The sequence below is a fragment of the Oryctolagus cuniculus genome, chromosome 3, assembly GCF_051225735.1.
Source record: "Oryctolagus cuniculus isolate XC-2025 breed Fujian yellow rabbit chromosome 3, ASM5122573v1, whole genome shotgun sequence".
Taxonomy (NCBI): Eukaryota; Metazoa; Chordata; class Mammalia; order Lagomorpha; family Leporidae; genus Oryctolagus; species Oryctolagus cuniculus.
In genome coordinates this window covers 63,703,489-63,731,229 of record NC_142869.1, presented here as the reverse complement: position 1 = coordinate 63,731,229, position 27,741 = coordinate 63,703,489, and the positions used below count along the sequence as shown (strand labels likewise).

Sequence of the window (27,741 nt, the reverse complement as noted above, 5' to 3'; positions counted from 1 at the left end):
GTCCTGGTTGCCCCTCTTCCAGGTCAGCTCTCTGCGGTGGCCTGGGAGTGCAGTGGAGGATGGCTCAAGTCCTTGGGCTCTGCACCTGCATGGGAGACCAGGAGAAGCACCTGGCTCCTGGCTTTGGATCAGCGCGGTGCGCTGGCCGCAGCAGCACTGGGGAGTGAACCAATGGAAAAGGAAGACCTTTCTCTCTGTCTCTCTCTCACTGTCCACTCTGCCTGTCAAAAAAATAAATAAATAAATAAAATAAAAAAAAAACTTTTTAGAACTGCAAAGAGAATTTTAAATGGATATATGTTTTTTTTTTTAACCATCTTGGAGAGCAATTTGGACTTCACTATTATGTCAGATAAACTTGCAATACTAATTTGAAAGAGCTATTCTTCCCAACAGGTAAATAATACATTGCTGAAGCTGGGTCTCTCCTTAATATCTGTGGTGCCAAAAGCAAAAATAAAAGTAGAGGTCCATGTTTTAAAACCTATATAAAGAATATAAATTGAACTTTTTGATAAAATGTGTTCTATTTTCCTACTTGATCTCTCTTTCTTCCTAAAGACTGTAAGAACAGATCTGAATGTGCAATTCTTAGACTCCTTAGCATTTTACACCAGCACATAGAGGTACGGGGAGAGCTGGATTTCAGCCTGAAGCACCGCCCCCTACCCTTTCCATTTTGGACTCTGAGCAGGCCCTTTGCGTGCAGGTCCACCCATCCACACTCTGTGCACGCCTCTGAAGAAAGGCTCATGTTGGCCACCCATCCGACTGACCACAATACTAGTGGCATGGTCTGTCCTTGGGAAGATGGGACTAAGAAGTCTAGGTAGGCCCTGGAAGTGGGCTTGGGTCATTTGAGTAAAGAATTCTGAGACTGTCCAAGGGATCTAAGGTGTGGTCTAGAATGGGTACATCCCCTTGGCTTCATCTAGCTCCTCAGCCTTAGTGAGGGGCATGGGCAGGAAGGGTCAGAGCAAGGTCTTCTTAAAGCCTAAGGGCAGAGGCAGCAGGAGCCCTGCTTTCTGGAATGTGCTAATTAGCATAAGACACGCAATTCTGGCACATACCTCAGGCCTGCTACAGCAGGAGGAGGGAGGCCAGATCAAGCTTGTCCAGACAGCAAAGATGGGTCACACCTCACTCGCCTGCCCTGAGGGGGCGGGGGCAGGGAGGATGGTTCACAGAAACTTATCAATTTTGGCAAAGTGGAACGGCCTGGACTCGGAGAGTCTGCCCAGATTTGAGGGCCAGCTTAGTTAATAATTTAAAGGGGCATTCACCTTTTCACTTGCTGGGGAAAATGTCTGGAATTCCGAGTCTGGGGTTATTTCTATTGGGGCCACTGAACTTTCTGTTTGTCCCCTTTGTTACAAACTCTGTTCCCTCACCCTCTGCTGCTCCGTCCTGCCGTGGCTTGCCATCCTCTCTGCTCGTTACCCATGTGGACAATTTCAGCAACAATCCCAATAGCTGCCTTCACTCTGCTGGTTCTGCATCCATTCCTCCTTTCCTAATATCCTCCTCCAAATGAGTCGTCTGCATACTTTCTGGTTGTGCTCCCAAGGAGAAGGTATTACTGGACAAAGTCTAAAATCTGATCCAAGCCAGTGTTAACTCCCATGTGAGCTCTCACTATTACCACACAATCCTATGGCTTTCCAAGATTGTCTTCCTACCAGATTCTCCACGGCTCCCGTTCTAAATCTTTCTTATTTCCCCTAGCCCAATCTCACCTCTGTAACATGACTTTCCCCTTTTGCTTAATGGAAGAAATCAGGATTTTCCAATGTGGGCCTCTTCTTCCTTCTTCTCCACTAAGAAAAACTTAAAAGATGGCATCTTCTCTTCTCCTTCTGTCACATTTCCAGGGAAAAAAGGAATCTTCTACTTTCCAGGGCTTACTTCCTCCTGGTCCTGGATTCCTATCAACATCACATCGCGCATGGCCGCTGCTCCAGTCTGCATTTTCTGCTTGCTGTCATGCTAGTTTTCTTACTACTCTTCTCATGCATCAAAACCTCCTTGACTCCTCTGGACTCCCTACCTCTTCTCTTGACCCCTTTTCTGCTCCGCTGCCTTCATCCATCAGCACCATCCTAGCTCACTTGCATCCCTATTGAATCTGGATGCCATCGCTATCAGTTTGAACAGTTTTTTTTTTTTTTTTTTCACAGCACTACCAATATTCTTGTCCCTTGGTCCTTTTGCCCTCATCTTCTCCATGAATCCCAAGTCTTGGATCAAGCCACCACTCATTTTCTCAGTTCTTACAACCAAGAGCCTGAGTTATTAAGGAAAATCAAAGGAGAATGTGGATTAGTACCCATCCCAGGTTTGGCATCCAGCCTCAGTCACACTCTCAGGGGTTGATAGTTGTTATGCTTGTCCTTCCTTGTGTAACCCCCTCTCTTGCCTTCCTTGGTGGTAATTCTAATCACACAATACTCTCAGTCCTTACCCTCTCACTCATCATTTTCCAACCATCCCCTTTCCCACTCTCTCCCCTGCATTCACCCAAACTTGGGAAGTACCCTGCATTCCTCTGTCGTTTACATTGTAGCTCAAGTCAATCGGTAATCACATCCTGTTGGTCTTCCTTCCCAAACATCTCCTCAACCCACCCTCTTCTCTTCATTTTCTTAAATCAGAACCTCATGTTTGCCTAGCCTCATTCAGCTGTCTGTTAAACGGTGCTCCCCACACCAGCATCATCCCTCTGAATTCCTCCTCCACTGTCCTCTCAGAGCGGTATCTTTGCCAAGGGAAGAGAAGTAAAGGCTGAATTGGCAGCAGGGGAGCAGGAGGCAGGGAGACTCAGTCAAAACAGAGGAAGCCCTGGGGCTGCCGCTGTGACGGAGTGGGCTACGCCTCCGCCTGCAGCGCCAGTATCTCATATGGGCGCCAGTTCTAGTCCTGGCTGTCCCACTTCTGATCCAGCTCTCTGCTATGGCCTGGGAAAGCAGTGGAAGATGGCTCAAGTGCTTGGGCCCCTGAACCCACGTGAGAGACCTGGAAGAAGCTCCTGGCTGCTGGCTTCAGATCGGCTCAGCTCCAGCTGTTGCAGCCATCTGGGGAGTGAACCAGTGGATGGAAGACCTCTCTCTCTGCCTTTGTCTCTCTGTAACTCTGACTTTCAAATAAATAAATAAATAAATCTTTAAAGAGAGAGAGAGAGAGTGAGAGAGAGGAAGCCCTAACATCTGGAAGCCAAAGAGCGACACTGAAAGAACAGAAATGTCTGCCATTTAAACCCTCTCCTCTGTCTCTTCATAGACACTTCAGACAAACCTACTCACATCTGCTTCAGGGAGTTGATTTGCTTTGGGGAAACACTTTAAAGTACCGAGTTCCTCTATAAGGTAAAAGACAGTACATTTGAAGCCAGCTAATATCTGGCTTGCACATTCAGCGTATTTTTCACTCATATGTTAATTATTTTCCAAATATTTTTTGAGCACTTATCAGTTGTCAGGTACATGCTAGCTACTGGAACATTGATCAAGACAGGCTCAGTCTTGCCTTAAAAACATTTGTAGTCTACTGGAAGAGCAAACAAACAAGAAAAATTAAAATATGATAAGTGCTCTGATATGAGAAGGTTATGAGAGTGCACAGCAGGGACACATCAAAGCCAGGAGTGAGAAGGCAGTCAAAGGGGACTTCCTGGGGAGGACACATTTAACCTGAGATCAGAGGATGATGCAAGAATTAGCCCAGTGTAGGAACAAGTTGCGGAGAATCTTAGAAAGCCCACAGGTAAGACAGAGCATGGTGAGCCCATGGGATTGAAAGAAGAGGGAAATTCTGGGAAATGAGGTAGGTGTGGTAATCTACAGACAGATCTTAACTTGTAAATCAAGTTTAGAAGTTGAGGCTTTATCCGGAAGGCAGTGGGAAGCTACATTTGGCTTTAAGCAGGTGAATGACCTGTTCAGATTTGTGATTTAGAAAGAACATGTGACAAGATGAAATGGGAAGTATTAATGGAATGTATCCTCCACTTGCCTCTCTCCACAGGCTCCGGGCTGCTGATCTGCAGCCTGTCTACCTCGCCAGCCACACTCGCCCACCTCCCCCTGCCCTGATTCTTGCCAGTACAGTGGAAAGCACATTAATTATTGTGGAGTCTGCTCCTGAGAGATGCAGACTCTACATTAAAATTTTAAAATATTTATTTATTTATTTATTTGAGCAGCAGCAGGAATGTGTCCCACTTCCCCTAGGCAGCCAGCTCCAGGAGCCCCAAGAATGAGGCCAGCATAGGGGACGAAGGTCAGAAATTGAGTTCTGAACTGAAGTATTTATATTCACATAATCTCAGTTGGCAGACAAATCACTGAATTCACTTGAAAGAATATAGATTAAATTGTCTGCCACGAAGAAGGCTGGAGGTTCAGATTCAGAAATCATATTTACTGCAGGAAGAAATGATCTGTTTTGGGATAGCTGAATGTTTGTGGACCCTCGTGTCTGTGATAGTCCTTGCTTATTAACAATCATGTAGCTACTGCATGAGGAATGGTTTGAGAGAAGGACTGAAAACAGGGGTTCTGGTTAGGTATGGAAATAAGCAAAAGAGAAGGTGAGGTATTTAAGTGACAGGATCAAGAGCTGCAGGTGAAGGAACTGGACATGTGAGATGATGAAGAGAGCGCCGGGGGTGAAACACAGGTTCCTGGCTGAGGTAATGAGGTCGTGGGTACTGCTTGCCACTTACTGTGGGGGTTCAGGACGAGGCACAGGATTGAAGAGCAAATGAATGCAGTTGGAGTTTAAGATGCCTGTGGAAGCTATGGAGTCTGAAGCTCAAGAGAAAATTCAGGGCTGGAGAGATCTGTTTGGGAGCATGTAGATGGCATCATAGATGCTCAAGAAAAAGAAAGTTTCAGGAGGGTACATATTAAAAGCTGTCCTAAAAGCAAATAAACAGAGAATTGAAAAGTCCACCTTAAATTTAGTTACATAGAGTAGGCATCTGCATCCACATCAGAGAGCCTGACTCTGAAGCCCAGCTCTGGCTCCTGGCTCCAGCTGCTCACCAGTGCAGAGCCTGGGTGGCAGTGGTGATGGCTCAAGTACTTGGGTTCCTGTCGCTAATGTGGGAGACCTGGATTGAACTCCTGACTCCCAGCTTTGACCTTGGCTCAGCCCCATCATTGCAGGAATATGGGGAGTGAACAAACAGATAAAAGCCCTATGTCCATCTCTCAAATAAATAGATAAATACCTTTTTAAAAAATCTAGCTAATGGGGGAATTAATATAATAGCCCTTCCGGAGACCAAGAATATGAGTAGGAAGGAGAATATGGTAGCACTGAAATCTCACTTGAGGTTGCTGAGCATGAATTTAAGGCCTCTTAAATCTCTATGGCTGTGTAAACTTCTACAGTGCCCAGCAGCCCAGGAAAAAGAACTGCCAAGGCAGATAACCAGATTCAAGTACACACTACAAGTTTTGTCAGGCAGAGAAAACAGAACAATGGAGCAATGTAACAAAGGACACTGACCCGAGGCTAACTTTATGAACCAAGGAATCCTTCCTGATTAGAAAGGAGAGGGGGATGACCAATGAATGACACAGAAGGAGGAAAAAAAAAAAAAACAAAAACCAGAAAGACTGGAGATTTTCATAAATTTGCAAAGCAGACATAGTGAAGATAAGGGATCTGGAAGCACAGAAAAGGGGGAATTCAGAATAAGTGCAATTCCTTCGTGACAAGGTCTAGCGGTGGCCATGGGATTGTGTGATTAAAGCAGAATGGATGGCCGGCGCCATGGCTCACCAGGCTAATCCTCTGCCTGTGGCACTGGCATCCCAGGTTCTAGTCCCGGTTGGGGCACCGGATTCTGTCCCAGTTGCCCCTCTTCCAGGCCAGCTCTCTGCTGTGGCCAGGGAGTGCAGTGGAGGATGGCCCAAGTGCTTGGGCCCTGCACCCCATGGGAGACCAGGAGAAGCACCTGGCTCCTGCCTTCGGATCAGTGCAGTGCGCAGGCTGAGGCGGCCATTGGAGGGTGAACCAACGGCAAAGGAAGTGCTTTCTCTCTCTCTCTCTCACTGTCCACTCTGCCTGTCAAAAAAATAAAAAAAAAAAGCAGAATGGTGAAGGTCATTGGAGGTGGAGTCAAGGAGGTGAGAGATCAAATATGCCCCATGGACACACCAGACATGGTTGACTGTTGGCTGAACATGGAATGAAGACGAGTACTGGAGGCCGACGCTATAGCCTAGTTGGTAAAGCTGCTGCCTGCAGTGCTGGTATCCCATATGGGCGCCGGTTCGAGTCCCAGCTGCTCTGCTTCCAGTCCAGCTCCCTGCTATGACCTGGGAAAGCAGCAGAGGATGGCCCAAGTGCTTGGGCCCCTGCATCCACATGGGAGACCTGGAAGAAGCTCCTGGCTTTGGATCGGCCCAGCTCTGGCCTTTGTGGCCATTTGGGGAGTGAGTGAACCAGCAGACAGAAGACCTCTCTCTCTCTGCCTCTGTCTCTCCATAACTCTGATTTTCAAATAAATAAATCAATTTTTTAAAAAAGGAGTACCGTGGGCCCAATGCCAAGGTCTTCAAAAAGTCAGCAGATGACAGCTGGAGTACAGAGTGTTACATACTGGCCATGTGGCCTGAGTGTCTGGGCACAGAGAACTGGAACTCACAGAAATGGCACTGTGTGACAGAAAAACCTGACCTGGCTGTCTGTATTTGTCAGGACCACTGGGGAAGCAGTGTGCTTGGGGGAAAGCTAGGCTTCTTACGGCTGGAAAACCAAAGAATGTTCAGTGAAGAGGCTCAGGGCACCAAGGAGTTTGTCGATGATGGAATGAGATTCCTGTGGTCACATAGGAAAGGAAAGGTCACATAGGAGGAAAGGGAGTATAAGAGATAGAGGGGAAAAATACATTTTTTTTTATTGTCACAGACTAAACCAACGCAACACTTCTGGTCACTTAAAATGTGTTTGAATTTTCCCTCACTAACAACCAATTATCAGTAGACACCAACTGGGTATCTTATAATTTAACTCAGTCTGATGCTATTTATCTTGAGGCAGCATCAGATTCCACAGGCTAAGGGCTCGATCCCTCTTCAGATGCCAATCACAAGTAATGAGTTGTCACCTATATTTCAGACCAACTGGTTATAAATTAGGGGTTTGCATGACCTGCTCCTCAGGATTGACTAATTTTCCCAAGTAGCTCACAGACCTCAGGGAAACAGAACTTAAGCTCACCCATTTACTACAAAGGGTTCATAAGCAGAGCCCATGGAAGGGATGCACAGGCCAAGGTATGGGGGAAAGGGCACAGAGCCTCGCTGCCCTTCCCGGCTGTGCCATCCTCCAGGAACTGCCACATGTTCCGCAACCTGGAAGCTTTCCAAATGAAATCTGTCCATTGGGTTTTAAGGAAGCTTCATTAGGCAGCACAGTTGATTACATCATTGGTCACTGGTGTTTAACTCAACCTTCAGTCCCTCTCCCTTCCCACAGAGGTTGGGGGTGGGGTTGAAAGTCTCAACCCTCTAATCATGCTTTGGTCACTCTGGGGACCAGCTTCCATCCAGAAGCCAGCTGGATGGAAGCCATCCCCAGCCACCAGTCATCTCACTAGTATCTAAAAGGCACTCTTATCATGCCAGAAATTCCAAGGGTTTTAGGAGCTGTGTGCCAGGATCAGGGGTGGAGAACAAATACATGTTCCTTATTATATCACAGTATCACAGGGAGGAATAGGAAACCGAATGAAATATAAGGAAGAGTTCATAAGAGGGTAACTCATTGGAAGGGCCTCCCTCTTGGGCATCATCAAGGATATCAAAGGTCTAAGGGGTGGTGGATCAGATAGGCAGCATGAATGTAGAATTAACAAGGGAGGAAGAATATTCAGCTTTCTCAGAATTCACTTTGGCCTTCAAGGTTTCTGGGTCTCCTATCCCTGAGTATTGACTCCAGGGACAGACTCAGAACTGAGGGCTGTGGCTGCTGTGCCCCTTGCGATGGATGTAGGCCAGAGGCTGGGTGCTACTCAACATCCCAACTTCCTTCATTTCCTCATATACTGCATTATCTACTGTTTCTCTGCCTGTTCATTTTAGGGCTCAATTTTGTGTCTAAACTTAGAGACCAGACAAAACCATTCAGTGGCTTTGGAGCATTAAGAGTTGCTTTGGTAAATGCAGAAAGCCTGGTCCACTATCATATTAACTAATTTCAACCATGCTAATGATCAAAGGTACTCACTCAAGGAAAGATGTGGCATTTACAGTAAATTCTGATATTACCTCTTTTATTAACAAAAAACAAGGACAGAGACAAAATTTTAAAATTCTTTGATACATTGCAAGTTGATTTTTTGAAAAATATGAATCAAGATCTGCTTAGTTTTTATTTTGGCTTCAGGTTGGCATATTTATAGACTGTTTATCTTTACTCCCCATGGCAATAATTTATTTTGTTGCGGTTGGTTAGAGAGGTACTGGTCACATTTCAGCTCTGTCCAGTTCATTACACATGCACAATTTAGTATTCTTGCAAGCACTCTTGAGCCTTTAAAATGCCATGCATTGCAAGGGACAGCTTCCTTATGTTCTCCCTGTCAGCAGATTTTGTTGAGAGCATCTTGCTGGTAGACCCCATTTTATTCTTTAATGAAGAGATTCAATGAACCACTGAAGGGTAAAGTTTAAAAAAAAAATCCCTAGTGGGGCTTTGATGTAAAGTATAAAGGTCTTCTCTCTGAGTCTGTTCCACTGCTTTTCTCTTACATTTGTAATTCAACCATAAATTGCACACTTTTAATGAAGTGTTACCTTCATGCTAACTTCCTAAGCTTCAGTGTGGCAACTGGTGACACAGGGATCATTTTACAGCAGGTTCAAAGCATCAGTTGACAGGAGGGTTGGTAAACAGCATTGCTAATAGATCTTAAATGAATCCAACACTTAAAGAAATCTAGGTGGCTTGGAGCTTGGCCGTTATCAGGTGTCCCGTGCAATGATGCTAATGATCACGCTTACGGGACACTCTGGACAACCTGGGGACATCACTGACATTATTTTTAAGACAACAGGAAATACACCTAAGCATAGGTAAGATGCAGGAAGGGATCCTTTTCTTTACTCATTGATAGCAATTTGTCATTAGTTCTTTGCATCCTATGTAATCGATTACATCTATTTGGGGAAAAAATAAGTGTCAGTCATCATACCTTGTGTTCTGTTTCTTGAAAAAAAAAAATAAAAGGAAGGGTGATTTGGAGTAGAGGGCAGTTGATGGCAGTTTGCGTCTCCTGAAGCCAGCCTGCTTCAAATTCCTCTTGCATTTTCTCATCTGTGCTGCCATCTAGAGAGGAGAATTAGAAATGCACAAAAATAAATGGGAAGCCCCAAGATGGAGTTAAGGGAAAATAGATATTGTATATTTTATTTATTTGTAGAAAATGGTAAGAAACACCTATGAAATTTGGTGGCTCTAACTATATGTTTTTCTCCTCTTTCTCGCTATAGCTCCCAGATACAAAACAACAGTTGGGTATCTGTTTATCGGGTTTCGTGACAACATTCCAGGCATTGCTGGGAAGCCATTTCCGGGATTCAAACTGGTCTCTTCTTCTATGTGTAAAATTTAATTGTGGAAACTTTCTGGGACCTCTGAATTGTCAGGCTGTGGGCTCATTTTTCTATCATTAAAATGGCACTGGAAAAATGCTTATACTTCCAGTCCTGTGGGTTGTGGAGATGAAATAGAGTATTTTTATGAATTAATAAGAGAAAGAAGTCTTTTCAACATAGCAGGGAAGTCTCCTGAAGGCTGTGGTTCCACTGAACCGGCTGGTTTATAGGTGAAATGGGGGTCAAATACATTCTGTACAACAGTGCTAGACAGGCTTCCTTTGTCTTACCAATATACACTGTGAACCTGCAAGAGAGGAAAACTTTTCCTAGTTATTTGACCTTGTATTCCTGAGCTTTTCACAGAACTGGGGTTGTGCGGCGCACAGTTTAAGAAATATTGCAACCAGGAAAGGAAGCTGGTCTGCTCTGTGCACACTCAAACTTCCAGTGCTCCCCTGCCCTGTCTCGTTCCTTCTTTCTGTGTCTACATACTTTTCGAAGCTTTGTTTTGGAAGAGTTTTGAGTAGAGATTGAGGCTGTTAACTACTTGGTTTTTGTCTAGCAGGTATGTAATTGCTACTTCCAGGTGAGACAGAATAAGATAGCTTAGGGTAGATTTCCTCTCTCAGCACATAGTGAGATGGGCTGGTGACTTTGCATGATTTGCTGTGCTCTGACTCTGGCTAAGGGGCCCCTGAGAGAGGAAAACACAGCCAACTACAATATGGGCTTTGCGTCTCTCCAATCATCAAGCAGGAGGAGTGTTGAGTATACATTTTATAGAAGCGACTGAGGCCCAGAGAAGTTAATTCATTTGTCTAATAGCTTGTAAAAGGCAGGCTTGGGATTCCCATTCTGTCCAGTCTGGCCCCAAAACTTTATTATTTGTTTTCCTCATGGTTGGGTAGAGTAAGTTTAGGAAATGTTTGCATACTTGATGATTTCTGTAACTTAAAATGTCCCTTCCATAGATAAAGTGATGGTCTTGCCAGATTTATTCATCATAACTTAAAGAATAGGGCTTTGCTCCTGAGGAGCAAGGCCAAGTTCATCCATGGAAAATGGAAAGAGCCTGAGAGAAATGCTATCTAGCAAGAATCCATTGTTAGAGCATTTCTTTATTTTGTTTAAAACCTCAAATGTCAATAGTCATAACTATTTATTTATATTAATTCTGGAAAGTGACATTCTTGGTGAAACTAACTGAGCAATATTGGTGCCTCTCTTTTGGGAATTTTTCTGCATTTTAAGAACAGAATATATAACTCATGCTTTTTAGAAAAAAAAAAAAGTTTAGCCAGCATTGTGATATACCAGATCCACTTCAGATCCAGCTCTCTGCTACTGTGCCTGGGAAATCAGTGGAAGATGGTTCATATGTTTGGGAGAGCTGGATGCCATCTACATGGGAAGCCTGGATGGAGTTCCAGGCTCCTGGCTTCAGCCCAGCCTAACCCAGGTTGTTGAGGCCATTTTGGGAGTGAACCAGTAGATTGAAGATTCTTCTCTGTGTGTGTTTCTCTGTCTTTCCTTCTCTCTCTGTTGTTCTGCCTTTCAAAGTAAATAAATATTTCTTAAAGATAAAAAAAGATTTATTTATTTGAAGGCAAAGTGACAGAGACAAGGAAAAGGAGTAGGAAAGGCAGGGAGGGAGGGAGGGAGGGAGGGAGGGAGGGAAGGGGAGAGAGAGAGAGAGAGAGAGAGAGAGAGATCTTCCATCCGCTGGTTCACCCCCTAAATGGCTGCAACAGCCAGCTGGGCTGGGCTAGGCTGGGTGGCAGGGCCCCAAGACCTTGGGTCATTTTCTACTGCCTTCACAGGCACATTATAGGGAGCTCAATCGGAAACAGAGCAGCAAGGACTTGAACCGGCATTCTGATGTGGTATACAGGTGTTATAAGCACTGGCTCAATCAACCTGCTATGCCACAACAATGGCCCCATATCTCATGCTTTCGACTCAAAAAGCAATACTGGGGCCAGTGCTGTGGCATAGTGGGTAAAGCTGTCGCCTTCAGTGCCAGTATCCCATATGGGCACCAGTTCTAGTCCTGGTTGCTCCTCTTCCGATCCAGCTCTCTGCTATGGCCTGGGAAAACAGTGGAAGATAGCCCAGGTCCTTGTGTCCCTGCATCCATATGGGAGACCTGGAGGAAGCTCCTGGCTCCTGGCTTCAGATTGGCTCAGCTCTGGCTGTTGCAGCCAGTTGGGGAGTGAACCAGTGGATAGAAGACCTCTCTCTGCCTCTCCTCTCTCTCTGTAACTCTGACTTTCAAATAAATAAATAAATCTAAAAAAAAGAAGCAATATTTAGGTTTATATATTAATGATAATAGTGACAAAATGCTGTCCCTTAAAAGAGGTACACATTATTTTCATTTTATGGAAGCAACTGAGGCCCAGATAAGTTAATTCATTTGTCTAATAGCTTGTAAAAGGCAGGCTTAGGATTCCCATGCTGTCCAGTCTGGCCCCAAAACTTTATTATTTGTTTTCCTTATAGTTGGGAAGAGTAGTTTAGGAAATGTTTGCACACTCACATACATACATAGGGGACTATAAGCTTTGTCGGACAACTTCAGTTCTGTTTAACAAACTAAACCCAGTGCTTAGCACATGCTTGACATGGAGTTCCTCAACAAAGCTTTGCTCAATGAAGTACGCACATATTATAATGTTTGGGATTAGGTGGTGGGCCCACATGAACACTTCTTGTTATTTTTTGCAAGATAATTCAGTTATGAATCTGTAAAGGAGAAATAAGGTAAAAGTTATTGCAGGTCTTTTGAAAGTAAGCCTTGTATCTTCAGGAAATAGTCATACTTGCAAATATATTTTCCATTTAAACCTCAACAATTAACTAATCACTTAGCAAGTCAGTCTGTGGATGGTTAAGAACCTTCCCTGTACAGTTGTTTGCTCATTCTCCAAAAAATTGATCTCCTAAAAATGCTTTAAAAAGTAGGCTTGAGAGAAAACTAGACTTGAAGGCAAAACCTAACAATATTTTGTATTGTAATCCTAGTATCCTGTTCCACAATAGTTACACAAATATCTTAAAAGAAAAAAAAATGGGGTGAATGTGAAGGAAAATGAGAGTTAGGAACATTGACTTTCACCCCTTGACTGGTTATATGAACTTGAGCCAATCATTTATCCTTTTTGTTCCTCAGTTTCCTTATTTGGAAGCCAGAGATGCTGACCCAGTTAACCACGAAGGCACCTCCAGACACTAATTTCCAGTGGATGACACTGGGGTCATTCTTGGTATAAACAAAGCCACGCTTCCTTGTGTCCACGAGGGGGCACTGTAGTACCAGTGCAGTGGCCTCAGATTTTCAATTTATCCAATTCCGGTGACTGCTTTTTCCTGAATTTATTCCCCTGAAAAACATTCCTTACCTTTCTTTTTAAAACTTATACTAAAATGTATAAGATTTAATTCAATAATAGCTGCTGAATAAACCAAGGAAGAATTTAGGTCAATGATTTATATAGCTTAATTATGGAAATTAGAATTATAGAACCATTTGCATATATAGTAAGGTTATAAGACGTAGAAAGAGGTTAGGAGATGCAAACATGTAAAAGGAGGACCTTGAAACTTTTGTAAAGGAGAAGAAAGTAGAACAAATTCTGTAAACAACAAAAGCATGGACTTAAGAAGTATGCCAAATATATGTGAAGGCAATTATACCGACAGTAGAAAAGAAGGCTTAAATAGATATACTATGTTCCTGGATAAGAAATATTAGTGTTGTAAAAGTATAAAATTATGTCCCATATACATTCACAAAAACCTAATAAGATATTTTGGAAGACTGATAAAAATTTTAAAATTCATTGAGAAAAATTTAGTAAAAAAGAGTCAAGAGAAAAAAGATTTAAACTTTTGAGAAGAAAGAGGATTTGAACCACCATATTTTTAAATAAATGATAAAATGGCTGAAACCAAAACAGTATCATATGGCAATAAAATAAACAGATCAACAAAACAGAAAAGCATGTCCAGAAACGAAATAAACAATGGTGTCCTGACTTATGTCTCTCTTTCTCAACTGCCATCATATGTGCATTTGTGAAAGCGTGTGTGTTGGCAACACAGCCTCTTGATACTTCTTCTAGTGATGAAAGTGAAGTGAGGCAGCTGTTTCTTTTTCTACTCAGCAAGAACATCAGCCCATGACTGAAGTTCGTCCAGAGGGATTCTGACAGTGAATCCAGAAGGAATGAGACAAAGGTGCAAGGACCATGAAGCTAGTTAGAGAGATGGGGATGATGTGAAGAATCCAGGGGGAGAAGAACGTCTGGAGGAGGCAGTGTCACCCAGAAATCTGCCTAAATGCTTCTTCAACACTTCTTGGCTGAGATCTGGCAGCTTTCTAACCAGACAGTGGTCCTTGGCAGCCTCCTTTGGTGCCTGTTACATGAGCCTGGTTTTTAACTTTCCCATAGTTTTGTGAGCTACTTCTTTCTGATACATTACTTCTATTTCATCTACTTAGAATTGGTTACGAATACTTGTAACTAGGAAACCTGACTTGTTCAGTAACTGGTATTGGGGAGTCAAACCACAAACTCTTTAAGGAAATCTGGTTATTCAGAGAAGATAATAAACACCAATTAATATTCAGAGATGGAGCTGTGGAGCCCAGGGTCTTTCATAGTGAAACAGCAATTGAACTTAATGCCTGTGACCATTAGGACTGGGGTGGGCATTAAAGACTAGCCTGTGGGGTCCTGACTACTGTTGTCATATGAGGGAGGTCTGTGGAGTTCAAGAGCCATAGGCTGATGTCACCTTCTTCAGTTGCAAGACTGACAAGTGAAAAATTCCCGAGTTTTCACTGTAAAACATGAACTGAAACCCAAACTGTGAATTTGTTAAAAGAAACTCTCGGCCGGCGCCGCGGCTCACTAGGCTAATCCTCTGCCTTGCGGCGCCGGCACACCGGGTTCTAGTCCCGGTTGGGGCGCCGGATTCTCTCCCGGTTGCCCCTCTTCCAGGCCAGCTCTCTGCTGTGGCCAGGGAGTGCAGTGGAGGATGGCCCAAGTGCTTGGGCCCTGCACCCCATGGGAGACCAGGAGAAGTTCCTGGTTCCTGCCATCGGATCAGTGCAGTGCGCCGGCCGCAGTGTGCAGGCCGCGGCGGCCATTGGAGGGTGAACCAACGGCAAAAGGAAGTCCTTTCTCTCTGTCTCTCTCTCTCTCACTGTCCACTCTGCCTGTCCAAAAAAAAAAAAAAAAAAAAAAAAAAAGAAACTCTAATATCCCCAGGATTGAGATAACTATGAACCAATATTTATTTTGATTGATCTCTTGCAAATCAGTTAAATTTATCTTCTTACCCAAATTCTTATAGGAACATAATTAAGTCACTGATCTAGAAAGATTAGGATCTCTAAAATTAAAATTGATATAGAGGAGAATTTGGAAAACAGAAAACTCTAACCCTCAAATTCCAAGACTTCTAGCAGCTGGAGTTTTTGCTTAGGAGGTTTTGTCTCCTTTGTTTGAAGATGCTGAAACTCCCTACTTAGAGGTAGTTATCTTATAAGAGGAGACCAGTTCTCTTATACCCTAGTTTCAACTTGTACTATCTCCAGATCTACAATTAGTATCAGATTCTAGAGGCCGATTCCAAAGTGAAACTTGGAAAACTGCAAGAGGCCAATTCTAAAGTGAAAACTTGGAAAAATCTGGCTCAAGCAGCAAAGGAAGTGAAGAGCTTTGCTAACTAATCTGTGGAATGTGGGCTAGATATTTGAGAACGTTGAATGAAGATGAGGAGAACACAATTTCAGATTGACTTGGAATTTCTAACAGGGCTTACAGGAGATTGTGGACTAACTGCTCTACCTTGAGAAACTGGGAATATTCTGTTTACCATATAGGTCAATCAAAATCTGTATTCAGTGGTAGCTTAGGCAAAATGAAATTGAGATGCAAATCTCTTTGAGAAAATGCAAAAAGACAAACTTTTAAATTTCAGGAGACAACAGTGTTGGAGTAGATTTATCATGTGACTCAACCATCTACTTCATCTGTATCTTCCAAACAAGTTGCGAAGACACTCTTCACAAAGGCTTTGAGAAACAAATCTGTTTGAGAAGGGTCGGCATATTTGAAAAGCGCTTTGAATAATGTTTTCTGTAGGCCAAGGGTGATGGTTAAAGAGGCTACAGTTGAGTTTGGCTTATTTAATTTGGCAGGATCAAATAGAGTTGTGGCCAAAGTGGCAGCATTTAACACTTACATAAGGCTAACTTCAATGGTAGTAGTAGGATCCAGGTTAAAATCAAAATGCTCTGACCCTTTGGTTCTTGGGATATGCTGATTGTGGAGTCCTTGGACTGGAATACATAGAATACATACACAGTTCACTAAAGTCCTACTTAATTTGAATGGTAAACAAGCAAACAAAAAACCTTCAGATCCAAACGGAGAGACATTATCCAATTTCCAGATACAAATCAGTTCTCAGACACAATTTAAGGAAATCAGGGTACTCAGGAGGAAATGCCTACTTGATTCTTCCTCCCAGCATGCAAGGGGACATGTGACCATTTATTAGGATAACTGTGAGTGATGAGGAAGAAATAGTTTGCTTTCTCTTGGCATAATTACAATAGTATAGTTCCATCTTTTTGCCGCAAGGTTACATCACTTTTGGGCTCTGGGTCACAATTAAGTCTGCAAAAAGCTACTTATTTCCTCATCTCACTAGACATCACACTGGCATACTAGATTGTAAATACCATACAGATGGGGACAAAAGAGTGGAAAGTAATAAATATCCTTGCAACCTTGCAAAAAGTACGTGACAGCTAGAGAGCGGGGAGTTTTCAAGGGTCCAGTGGTAAATAGAATGTTAGGTTCTGATTTTAAAGTGCAAGATGAACTGTTGTATTGAGCTCTTTATCAATAATGAAGAAACACTATGATCTATTTGGATTTTTAGAGGTTTGCTACTGAGTCCCAGTGGAATTCCTAAACCTAGGACACAAAGTGACTTCACAATCCTAATTGCCCCTGATGATCAAAGTATTAGCTGAGACACCTAACTCAAGCTGAGAAATATAGCACCAGACCTGGGCTGGTCATAAAGGCAAGTAAGTTTAAATAAGCACATTGCTCCTATTCTCCTGTTGCCTAGTCCTGCTATACTGCTGTTCCATCTGGCATGCCTCATGGGATATTCACTACAACCAACTGACCAGGAAGGAAACAATTAAAACCCTGGTATACAAATTCTTTCTTTCTTTATTTTTTTTGACAGGCAGAGTGGACAGTGAGAGAGAGAGAGAGAGAGAGACAGAGAGAAAGGTCTTCCTTTGCCGTTGGTTCACCCTCCAATGGCCGCCATGGCCGGCGCACCGCGCTGATCCGAAGGCAGGAGCCAGGTGCTTCTCCTGGTCTCCCATGGGGTGCAGGGCCCAAGCACTTGGGCCATCCTCCACTGCACTCCTGGGCCACAGCAGAAAGCTGGCCTGGAAGAGGGGCAACTGGGACAGAATCCGGCGCCCGGACCGGGACTAGAACTCCGTGTGCTGGCGCCGCAGGTGGAGGATTAGCCTATTGAGCCGCGGCGCCGGCCACAAATTCTTATTCCTGGCTTGGAGTAGACTACTTTAGCATTTGTTGCTTACTCAGACACCCAGAAAGACCAGGGACAGGCCAGCGCGCCAGCCGCGGCGGCCATTGGAGGGTGAACCAACGGCAAAGGAAGACCTTTCTCTCTGTCTCTCTCTCTCTCTCTCACTGTCCACTCTGCCTTTAAAAAATAAAAAAAAAAAAAAAAAAAAAAAAAAAGACCAGGGACAACAACCACCCTCACAATGGGCAGAACTTGAGATAACATATATTCTGTCTTTCAGTTTGCCTGGAATTAGCAGGGCCTGATGGCTTGCTTAGTGACTAGAACAGGTAAGACTGGCAACAAGGATGTCTGAGAAAAAGATAAGTGAAAGGACTTCTAGAAATGGGTCAGAACATGTGGAGACGGTATCTCAGATTAGCATTGCTTTTCTTCTTCAGAAACTTTTTCTAAAAATCTTTCATGTTCTCAAAACAAGGAAAACCAGAAGGCAACAGTCTGGCAGTAGAAAAAAGTATGCAGCTGGAAGAGATTACCAGCAACTAGATCTGACATTAGATCTCACTTTACATTCTGAAAATAAAAGGGCATGTAGATGAAGGACTAAACTAGTGGTTTTTATATACTCAGGGATGTTCATCACTAATAGGAAAAGTAGAGATGATCGAGTTCCCTGATCATCATGTTAAAAATTCTAATTAGCTTTCGAATTTACAGTGAAGATTAACATATACATCAAATAAACTTGATCCTGCAGCCGTTGAATCTGGCAATGTGAGTAAAAAATTCCACCTCTTTCCTTCCTCATTCTTTCCTTTAAAAGCTCCCAGACTCCACAGGGTAGGGTTTGGAAGGCATGAATCCAGTCCTTTATTTTAAAGAATGAGAAAACATACAAAGAACTGACTTGATTTGTCTCAGGTCATAGAGGTAGTTAGTGGCATAGTTAGAATAAGAACTAAAATCTGATTCTTAAACTACTGCTTTCCAAATGAGCACATTCCTTCTGTAATGGGAATATGTTCAATTTAATGACAATTCCATTCTTCTGTATTATTTAATCTGTAACTCATTATGACAGAAAAGCACCACTCTTTTCTATTCTTCAAAACATAGAATACCTAATGGTAAGACAGACACTTCATTGGAAAAAAGATTAAATACTTGGATGCACATTTGTAATTTGTATCATATAACTCTCTTCCCTAAGACAAGGAGGGGCCTTCCAGCTATAAGAGGCAAACACTGTATTAAGCACATTGTATTCATCATCTAACCAAACACAGGCAGCTCAAGTCTTTGAAAGAAGCTATTGTCTCCAGCTGTGAGTCTTCTTTTATTTAAGATTGCCTGGTCCAATAAGGCAGCCACTAGTCACATTCGGCTCATGGGCACCTGAAATCTGCCTAGTCTGAACTGAGATACCCTGTGAGTATAAAGCACATACCAGCTTTTGAAGACTTGGTACAAAAAGAATGTAATATATTTTATCAGTAACTGAAAAACATCGATTACAGGTTAAAATGATAAGAGTTTGGAAACATTTGGTTAAAATGTATTAGTGAAGTTAATTTCACAAAGAACTGGTTTGAGGAGGCTCCATGCTATATGATTCCGACTATATGACATTCTGTGGAGAGCAAAATGCTGGAAGCAGTGAAAAGGGCTGTGGTTGCCAGAGTTGGAGGAGTGGGAGGGATGAATAGGTGGAGCATAGAGGATTTTTAGGGCAGTAAAACTCTTCTGTATGATACTATAGTGGTGGATATATGTTGTTATATGTTTACTAAACCCATAGAACTACAGCAGCAAGAGTGAACCCAAATGTAAACTATGGACATTGATACTGATGTGCCAATGTATGTTCACAAATTGTTAACAAATGTGCTACTATATTGGAGATACTGATAATGGGAGAGGTTGTCCACGTAGGAGCAGGGGATATACAAGAAATCCGTATCTTCCTCTTAATTTTGACTTGAGGCTAAAACTTCACTTGATCTTAGCCAAAAGGCCAAGAAGTGATTGAAGCTAAAACTCTGAAAAAGTTTTTTTTTTTTTAAAGTCTATTAAAAATTAGGGGCAGGTATTTGGTGCAGCAGTTACGAAGCCATCTGAGACACCCGTCATCTCACGTAGGAGTGCCTGGTTTGTGTCCTGGCTCCTCTGCTTCTGATCCAGTTTCCTGCTAATGTGCATCTAGGGAGATGACAGGTAATGGCTCAAGTACTTGGGTCCTTGCCACCCACATGGGAGACTTGGATTGAATTACTGGCTTCTTGCTTTTGCTTGGCTTAGCCCTGGCTGTTGTGGGCATTTGGAAAGAAAACCAGTGGATGGAAGATTTTCCTTTTACTTTTTAAAAGTGTGGCTCCCAGAAAATGTAAAATTACATATGTAGCTTACTTTATATTTTTATTGATCAGTAAGGGATTTAGCAAAGGAATGGAAGCCAAATCAATGGAATTTGGTCAATGTTTCTTAGAGCTCACTGGTGTCAGAATTCTAAAGATGGCAGTTACTTCACAAGGGTATCGTGAGGGTCAGATGGGTTAATAAGTAGTCACGGTGGTCCCAATGGAATTTGGAGTCTAAAATATTTGCTTCCTTCCCCCCAAAAATGTTATCTTTAACAAGAAGAAACAGGCCACCCTCTTTCCTTCAGAATCTCCAAATTTTACCATGAGAATAGCAAGGGAGCTCTTCCTGATCTCACAGCTTATTGTGAAAACAAGTTACCTATCCCACTCTCTGGATGGTCTTTTGTTTCATCATAAGCAGGACAGACAGGATGAAGAACTGTAAATTAGGTCATTTGATGGGTTTTTGTCCCAGCCTGGTAACTGCATGCCGATCTGATTGTCTAGCTTTTTTTTTTCTTTGAAATTGTACTTAAAAACCCCCAGTGCTATGAGGTTCTTCAGGTTATTTCCTCTCTTGGAAGCACCCCCTGCAAGCCACTTAGGCTGGAGGTCTTTGATTCTAATAAATATTTTTAAATCTCTCTGCTGTCAGCTTGGAAATTCTTTTCCCTCGTGAGGCAAAGAACCAAGGTAACAATCATTTCTCTGCCGCCGTTTTCCCTTAACAGTATGAGCTGTTGAGCTTTCACTTTTGCCAAAATCACCAGCCACAAATTGGAATTTCATACTTTCCATAATACATTGGAATGACAGTGCACTTGTCCTTGAGGGTGAGGACCGTGCCAGGATCTGTCTGTAACACAAAGCAAGTTCATTGCTGGCATGGGGTAATCATGCTTTAGAAATCAGATGGCTAACAGCTCTTCAGTGAAGTTACAAATAGGCCTTCTGGTGAGTTAGTTTGAACACCAACATTTATTTTGGAAATGTGAGCTTCATATCACTTTATCATATTCTTCTCAGTTTTATTTCACTATAAAATTTTAATCCCTCCACCTTTAACCATTAATGTAGAGGAAGGTAGAGTATAATGAGTTGATGGTATTCCATATATGTGATGTACAAAATTTTAGATCAGCTATAGATACTTTTAATTATATTCATTAAATCACAGGTTTCTAACAGGCCAGTACACATCAACATGATAAAATCATAGTTAATCAGAGACAAGTATGAATATTATGTTTCCCAAATTAACGTTTCCCTTGGAATTCTAGGCTGTAGGGGAATTCCAATAAAGTAAAAATAAACTGCTAAGACATAATCAAATTATAGTTGTCTTTGAAATGACAGAGAATGTGAGTGCTACATAAGGAAACCATAGCTTTCAGCATCATACCTGCTAAAATATACCAGAAAGACGAGTGATGATGCTCAGTTATATAAGCGTCTTCTCAGATTTGTTCCCCCACCTCCTCTGGTTTTGATGGTATCTCCTATGCTCAAGTAGTCATTGTTAGCACCAATTTTACCTTTCAAATGTCTCTTAAGTCCCTCTGTCACCCAATCTTTTCAGGATATTTTTGCAAGGTGAATTCCTTAGTTTACCTTGGATGCCTGGAACACCCCCCCCCTTTTTTAAATGCAATTTATTATTTATTTACTTGTCTATTTTTTATAGTTGAAAGGCAGAGAGAAAGAGGCAGACACACACATACACACACACACACACACACATACCTCCCATCTGCTGGTTCACTTCCCAAATGTCTCCAATAGGTGGGGCTGGGTCAGGCCAAAGCCCGGAGCTTGGAACTCAATCTGGGTTTCCCACATGGGTGGCAGGGACACAAGTACTTGAACCATTACCTACTGCCTCCTAGGGTGTGCATTAGCAGAAAGCTGGAATCAGGAATAGAGCTGGAACCCAGACCCAAGTACTTCAATATGAGATGTGGACATCTCAAGTGGTATCTTACATCCTGAGCCAAATGCTTTCCCTAGGCTAGCCCTTAAGTAATTAATTTCCCAGTAAGAGCGCTTATTGAACTGTTATTGTTTCCACTCCATTTTACTGAAGTTATCTATCTAAATATCCTAAAGATCTCAGTATATCATTACCCTGCTCAAAAACACTGCAGATGGATCCCACAAGCTACTAGATAAAGTCCAAACTTCATAACAAAACATTCAGGGCCTAATCTCAATTTATCCCAGACTTACATTCTGCCTCTCCCACCACACTGACCATGAATATCAAAGTTTATGAAATGCATTAAAAATGCATTAATTCTTCTAAATTTTTACAAATTGATAATAGTGGGATAATTGCTAGGATTTCTATAAGATATAAGTACTAGACATTACTCAAATATACATCTATTACTCATGGAAAGTTTATTCTATGTATTTCCTTTTGGTTCCAAGTAACAGAAACCTAATTTGAATTAGCTTTGGCAAAGATTAGAAGTTATTGGCTTGTAGATCCCAAGGAAGGGTTACAAGCTAACATAAGATACAGACAGGGGTTCAGTTGGACTTTAGGAACAACTGCAGGAACTCTATTGCCACCAAAATTCTGTCATTCACTTTGGCCAGCTTCCTCCACTCCCACTGAACACAGAATTTCCTCTCGAAGCAAAAAACAGGGACACCAACAGCATTCTTGGTCAGTGTTCTTTAACAACCATGTGGCTGACTCCCTTTTGATTCCAGCTTGAAAAATCCAGAGGAAGGCCTGTGATTTTACTGGCATTGATCAGGTGCCTTCTTCTTGATCCATTAGGTTTAACCTGGGCAGTAAGATCATGCAAGCACAGAAAAGGTCTGGCTGGAACCATGTGAGTGTGGAGGGGGAAGGGGATATCAGCTCTCTCTCTTTTTTTTTAGAAAGCTTTCATTTAATAAATATAAATTTCATAGGTACAGCTTTAGGAATACAGTGGTTCTTCCCCCCAATACCTGCCCTCCCACCCTCACTCCTGTCTCACCTCCTACTCTCTCTCCTATCCCATTCTTTATTAATATTCATTTTTAACTAACTTTATATACAGAAGACCAACTCTATACTAAGTAAAGATTTCAATAGTTTGCACCCACACAGACACACAAAGTATAAAGTACTGTTTGAAGACCAGTTTTACCATTAATTCTCATAGTACAACTCATTAAGAACAGAGGTCCTACATGGGGAACAAGTACTCAGTGACTCATGTTGTTGATTTAACAACTGACACTGGGGCCGGAGCTGTGGCGTAGCAGGTAAAGCTGCTGCCCGCAGTACCGGCAACCCATATGGGTGCCAGTTTGAGACCCAGCTGCTGTACTCCAATCCAGCTCTCTGCTATGGCCTGGGAAAGCAGTAAAAGATGGCCCAAATCCTTGGGCCCCTGCACCCATGTGGGAGACCCAGAAGAAGCTCCTGGCTCCTGGCTTCCGATTGGCGCATCTCCAGCTGTTGTGGTCAATTGGGGAGTGAATCAGTGGATAGAAGACCTCTCTCTCTCTCTCTCTCACTCTCTCTCTGTATGTAACTCTTTCAGATAAATAAGTAAATCTTTTTTTAAAAAATTGACATGCTTATTTATGATGTCAGTGATCACCCGAGGCTCTTGTCATGAGCTGCTAAGGCTATGTAAGCCTTTTGAGTTCACAGATTCCGTCAGTATTTAGACAAGGCCATAAACAAAGTGGAAGTTCTCTTTTCAGAGAAAGGTTACCTCCTTCTTTGATGGCCCCTTCTTTCCACTGGGATCTCACTCACAGAAATCCTTCATGTAGGTCAGTTTTTCCCACAGTGTCTTGGCTTTCCATGCCTGAGATGCTCTCATGGGCTTTTCAGCCAGATCCAAATGCCTAAAGGCCTGATTCTGAGGCCAGAGTGCTGTTTAGGGCATTTGTCATTCTATGAGTCTGCTGTATGGCCTGCTTCCCATGTTGGATCATTTTCCCCTTTTTAATTCTATCTGTTGTTATTAGCAGACACTTGGTCTTATTTATGTGATCCCTTTGACACTTATTCCTATCTTTATGATCAGTCACACACTTAAAATGATCACTTTAACTAGTAAGACAGCATTAGTACCACCCAGCTTAATAGGATTTGGAGTCCCAAAGCAAGTTTTTAGCTTTACCCTTAGGGGTAAGTCTGTGGGAATGTGTGTCAAACTGTACATCTCCATCCTCTCTTATTCCCACTCTTATTTTTTACTGGGATAATTTTTCAATTGGATTTAAACATCTAATATCAGTTCTTAAGAAAGAGATTTGGGGGAAGGCAGTATCACAGACATCTGTCATTCTAAGTAATTCTTAAGAAATTCAGTGGAATTAAATTTAAAAGAGCTGAAAATGATACAATTAATTATATTTAAATTCAATTACATTTACTGATTGATCCCAGCATGTTAGCTGGCTCCACCAAAATAGATTTTAAAGTCTGTTAGGCTTACAAGTTTGTACTCATAATTTTCTTATTCTACCTTTTTATTTGCTTGTAAGCATATTGGTTCCAGGTACTGATAATTTTGTTTCCCCATAGTTATAACTCATGTTTTTAGCTTATTATTTTGGCTAGAACTTCCAGAATCATATAAAATCATCACTTGTGTTATTGTGAAGTTTCCAGAAATGTGTATAAATAAAGGCTTGTAGGGGTAAGAAAGGAAAACAGTATCTTCACTGAATGATTATAAAAGTTCCTGTTGGGTAAAAAAAGAACTTAAATCACTTTCTACCAGAGCAATAAAGAAACCTCATTGTTACAGGGAAAGGTACTTTGGTCCTCTGTGAAACCAGATGTTATCAGAAGTCTTCTTAACTTTTGTGCAAACTTCCTTACTAGTGTCTGGTAGGAGAATTTGCCCAGAACTTCAAAACAGGTCTGTGCCTCCAAAGCACAGCTATTGGGTGCTTTGCAGAGGCTGATAAAGTCTATGTGGTTGGCCTTTTTGAAGACATCAAGCTGTGAGCTATCCATGCGCAACGTGTTAACAATTATACCAAGAGACACCCAGCTAACATTCTGCACATGTGTAGGGTGTGTAGGAATCCACTGTGATGGGAACCATTCCAATATTTCATTCTCAAAAAGATCTTCCCATTATTGGAAATTTTGAATGTTAGGTATTTTTTCCACCACAGGATCAAGTATGCTCATTTGAATATCAATAGGGGACTAGGTGTTGGCAGTTTTCCATTTTCACTTGTGTGTGAATTTTTAATATAAAGCAGGGACATAAAGCATTCATGCAAGGCAAATGTTTCTGTGAACAAGTTTCAGCAGTTTAACTTTGTAGCACAAATCAACCTGTTAATTTTTTCTGGACTATGCCACAACAGAATTAAAAAAAACTTTATTATTGATAGCAACTAAATGGTGTTAGTAGCATTTTTATCATATAGTAGGTACAATACATTTGTTATGCTTTTCTGAGTTGCTGTGCATATGAGTACATGTTTTTATTGTTGTCTGTCTTCCCTGATGTTTCTGTAAGTTTGCTATTAAAATACACTAAACTATTAGAAAAAAGAGAAAACCAGGAAAACATAAATACAGAATATCTGATGATATTAAGAAATTATTGTTAATATTTTAGGTATGCTAATGGTATTGTGGTCACATTTTCAAAACTGCTGGCACTGTCCAGAAAATTTGAACAACTCTTTTTTAAAGATTTATTTATTTATTCGAAAGTCAGAGTTACGCAGAGGGAGAGAGAGAAAGGGAGAGAGAGAGAGAGAGGTCTTCCATCCACTGGTTCATTCCCCAATTGGCTGCAATAGCCAGAGCTGCGCCGATCTGAAGCCAGGAGCCAAGGAACTTCCTCTGGGTCTCCCAGGTGGGTGCAGGGGCCCGAGGACTTGGGCCATCTTCTACTGCTTTCCTAGGCCATAGCAGAGAGCTGGATCAGAAGTGGAGCAGCTGGGACTCAAACTGGTGCCCATATGGGATGCCAGTGCTTCAGGCCAGGGCGTTAACCCGCTGCGCCACAGTGCTGGCCCCGAACAATTTATTTATAATTATTATAAACTGCTGAAATTTGGTCATGAAGCTTTTAACTTTCTTGAATGCTTTAAGCCCCTGAATATTTTATATCAAAAATTCACACACGAGTGAAAATGGAAGAACTGCCAATACCTAATTTCTGTCCCCTAATTTTTTCCTTTCATATGAATACTGACATAATATTTGTAGTTCCAATGCTTCCGGACTGCTTCACTGTGATACAGTGGGAGTGGGGGTGGGCCCGACAGCAGGTAGGTAGGTAGAGATGAAAAAAGAGCTGCTGGGAGGTGATGACAGTTGTGGCTGAGGGATGAGTCACTGTACTGTACATGTGTAAAATTTCCCATAACAAGTCAACAAATAAGTTAATATTTACTTAATACTGCCCTTGGAGGCCACACACTTAAATCCCCTCATTTTACAGTTGGAAAGAAACTAAGGTCTAAAAAATTCAGTGCATGAGAAAAGCAAGGACTTTGGGAACTCACTTACTACATTAGTCAAGTGACCTGGGACAAATGACAGGCAGCCTCTGTTCTTGTGGATGCAACCAACTATAGAAAATATTTGACTGAAAATATTCGAAAGAAAAGAACTCTGTCCTGAACGTGTATAGATTTTTTCTTGTAATTACTCCTTAACAACGTTTACACTGTATTAAGTATTATACAAAACCTAGAGGTGACTAATTGAAAGTGTAAGGGGAGTGGCGGCTGCTGTGGCGTGGCGGGTAAAGTCACTGCCTGCAGTGCTGGCTTTCCATATGGCACTGGTTCTAGTCCTGGCTACTCCACTTCCGATCCAGCTCTCTGCTATGGCCTGGGAAAGCAGCAGAAGATGGCCCAAGTAATTGGGCCCCTGCACCTGCGTGGGAGACCCGAAAGAATCTCCTGGCTCCTGGCCTCAGATCTGTGCAGCTCCGGCCATTGCGGCCATCTGGAGAGTGAACCAGAGGATGGAAGACCTCTTTCTCTCCGCCTCTGCCTCTCTGTAACTCTGCCTTTCAAATAAATAAATAATCTTTTCTTAAAGATTTTTTATTTATTTATTTGACAGGTAGAGTTACAGACAGTGAGAGACAGAGAGAGACAGAGAGAAAGGTCTTCCTTCCGTTGGTTCACCCCCCAAATGGCCGCTGCGGCCGGTGCTGTGCCGATCCGAAACCAGGAGCCAGGTGCCTCTTCCTGGTCTCCCATGTGGGTGCAGGGCCCAAGCACTTGGGCCATCCTCCACTGCCTTCCCAGGCCACAACAGAGAGCTGGACTGGAAGAGGAGCAACCAGGACTAGAACCTGGTGCCCATATGGGATGCCGGTGCCGCAGGCGGAGGATTAGCCAAGTGAGCCACGGCGCTGGGCCCCTAAATAAATAATATTTAAAAGAAAAAAGAAAGTGTAAGAGAGGAAGGGTATACATGGGTTATATGCAAATATGACCCCATTTTATAAAAGGGCTTGAGCATCTGCAGATTTTGGTATATGAGGGGGGTCTTGAAATCAGTCCCTCCTGGATATGGAGACATAACGCACTTAACTTCTCTGTGCCCATTGTAGTCATCTGTATAGTGAGGCTAATGGCATTGATCATGAACAGTTATTTGAGAATGTAAAAGAACAATATCTGTAATGTGTCTATCACAGAGAGCAGAGTTGTGCCCACTAAGTGGCAACTGTCAATATGAAGAGTTTAAGACAGCACAGCTTATAGCAGCTCAGCCAGATCTAGAGTGCAGGCTTCCTGATGAACAGTTCTGCCCTATCACATTACTAGAGTAACAGGATTTTGATCTGTCAAAGGAAACGATCACAAGAACTTAAAGGGGCCGGCATTGTAGCTAAGCAGGTTCAGCCACTGCCTGCAGTGATTTGAGTCCCGGCTACTCCACTTCCGATTCAGCTCCTTGCTAAAGTGCCTGGGAAAGCAGCAGAGGATGGCCTAAGTGCTTGGGCCCTTGCACCCACATGGGTGGCCCAGATGAAGCTCCTGGCTCCTGGCTTCTGCCTGGCCCAGCCTTAGTAGTTGCGGCCATTTGGGGAGTGAACTAGTGGATGGAAGATCTCTCTCCCTGTCTCTCCCTCTCTCTCTCTGTAGCTCTGCCTTTCAAATAAATAAAATAAATCTTAAAAAAAAAAAAAAAAGAATTCAAAGAACTTAATTGGCTTCTA

At 42.4% G+C, this 27,741-nt stretch overlaps 1 protein-coding gene across 27 annotated transcripts in view; it reads right to left on the bottom strand.

Moving 5' to 3' along the window:
* NFE2L2 (NFE2 like bZIP transcription factor 2) overlaps positions 1-27,741 on the bottom strand; it is a 184,336-nt gene that overhangs the window by 106,685 nt on the left and 49,910 nt on the right. For 23 of the 27 annotated variants that reach the window (XM_051849400.3, XM_051849399.3, XM_051849401.3 and 20 more), the window contains one exon: positions 9,206-9,339. In XM_051849400.3, coding sequence (XP_051705360.3) covers positions 9,206-9,339 — 134 coding nt within the window. Of the gene's footprint in view, positions 1-9,205; positions 9,340-21,310; positions 21,450-27,741 lie in introns of all 27 variants that reach the window. The other 4 variants (XM_089328094.1, XM_070070627.2, XM_089328097.1 and 1 more) reach the window with 1 other exon arrangement.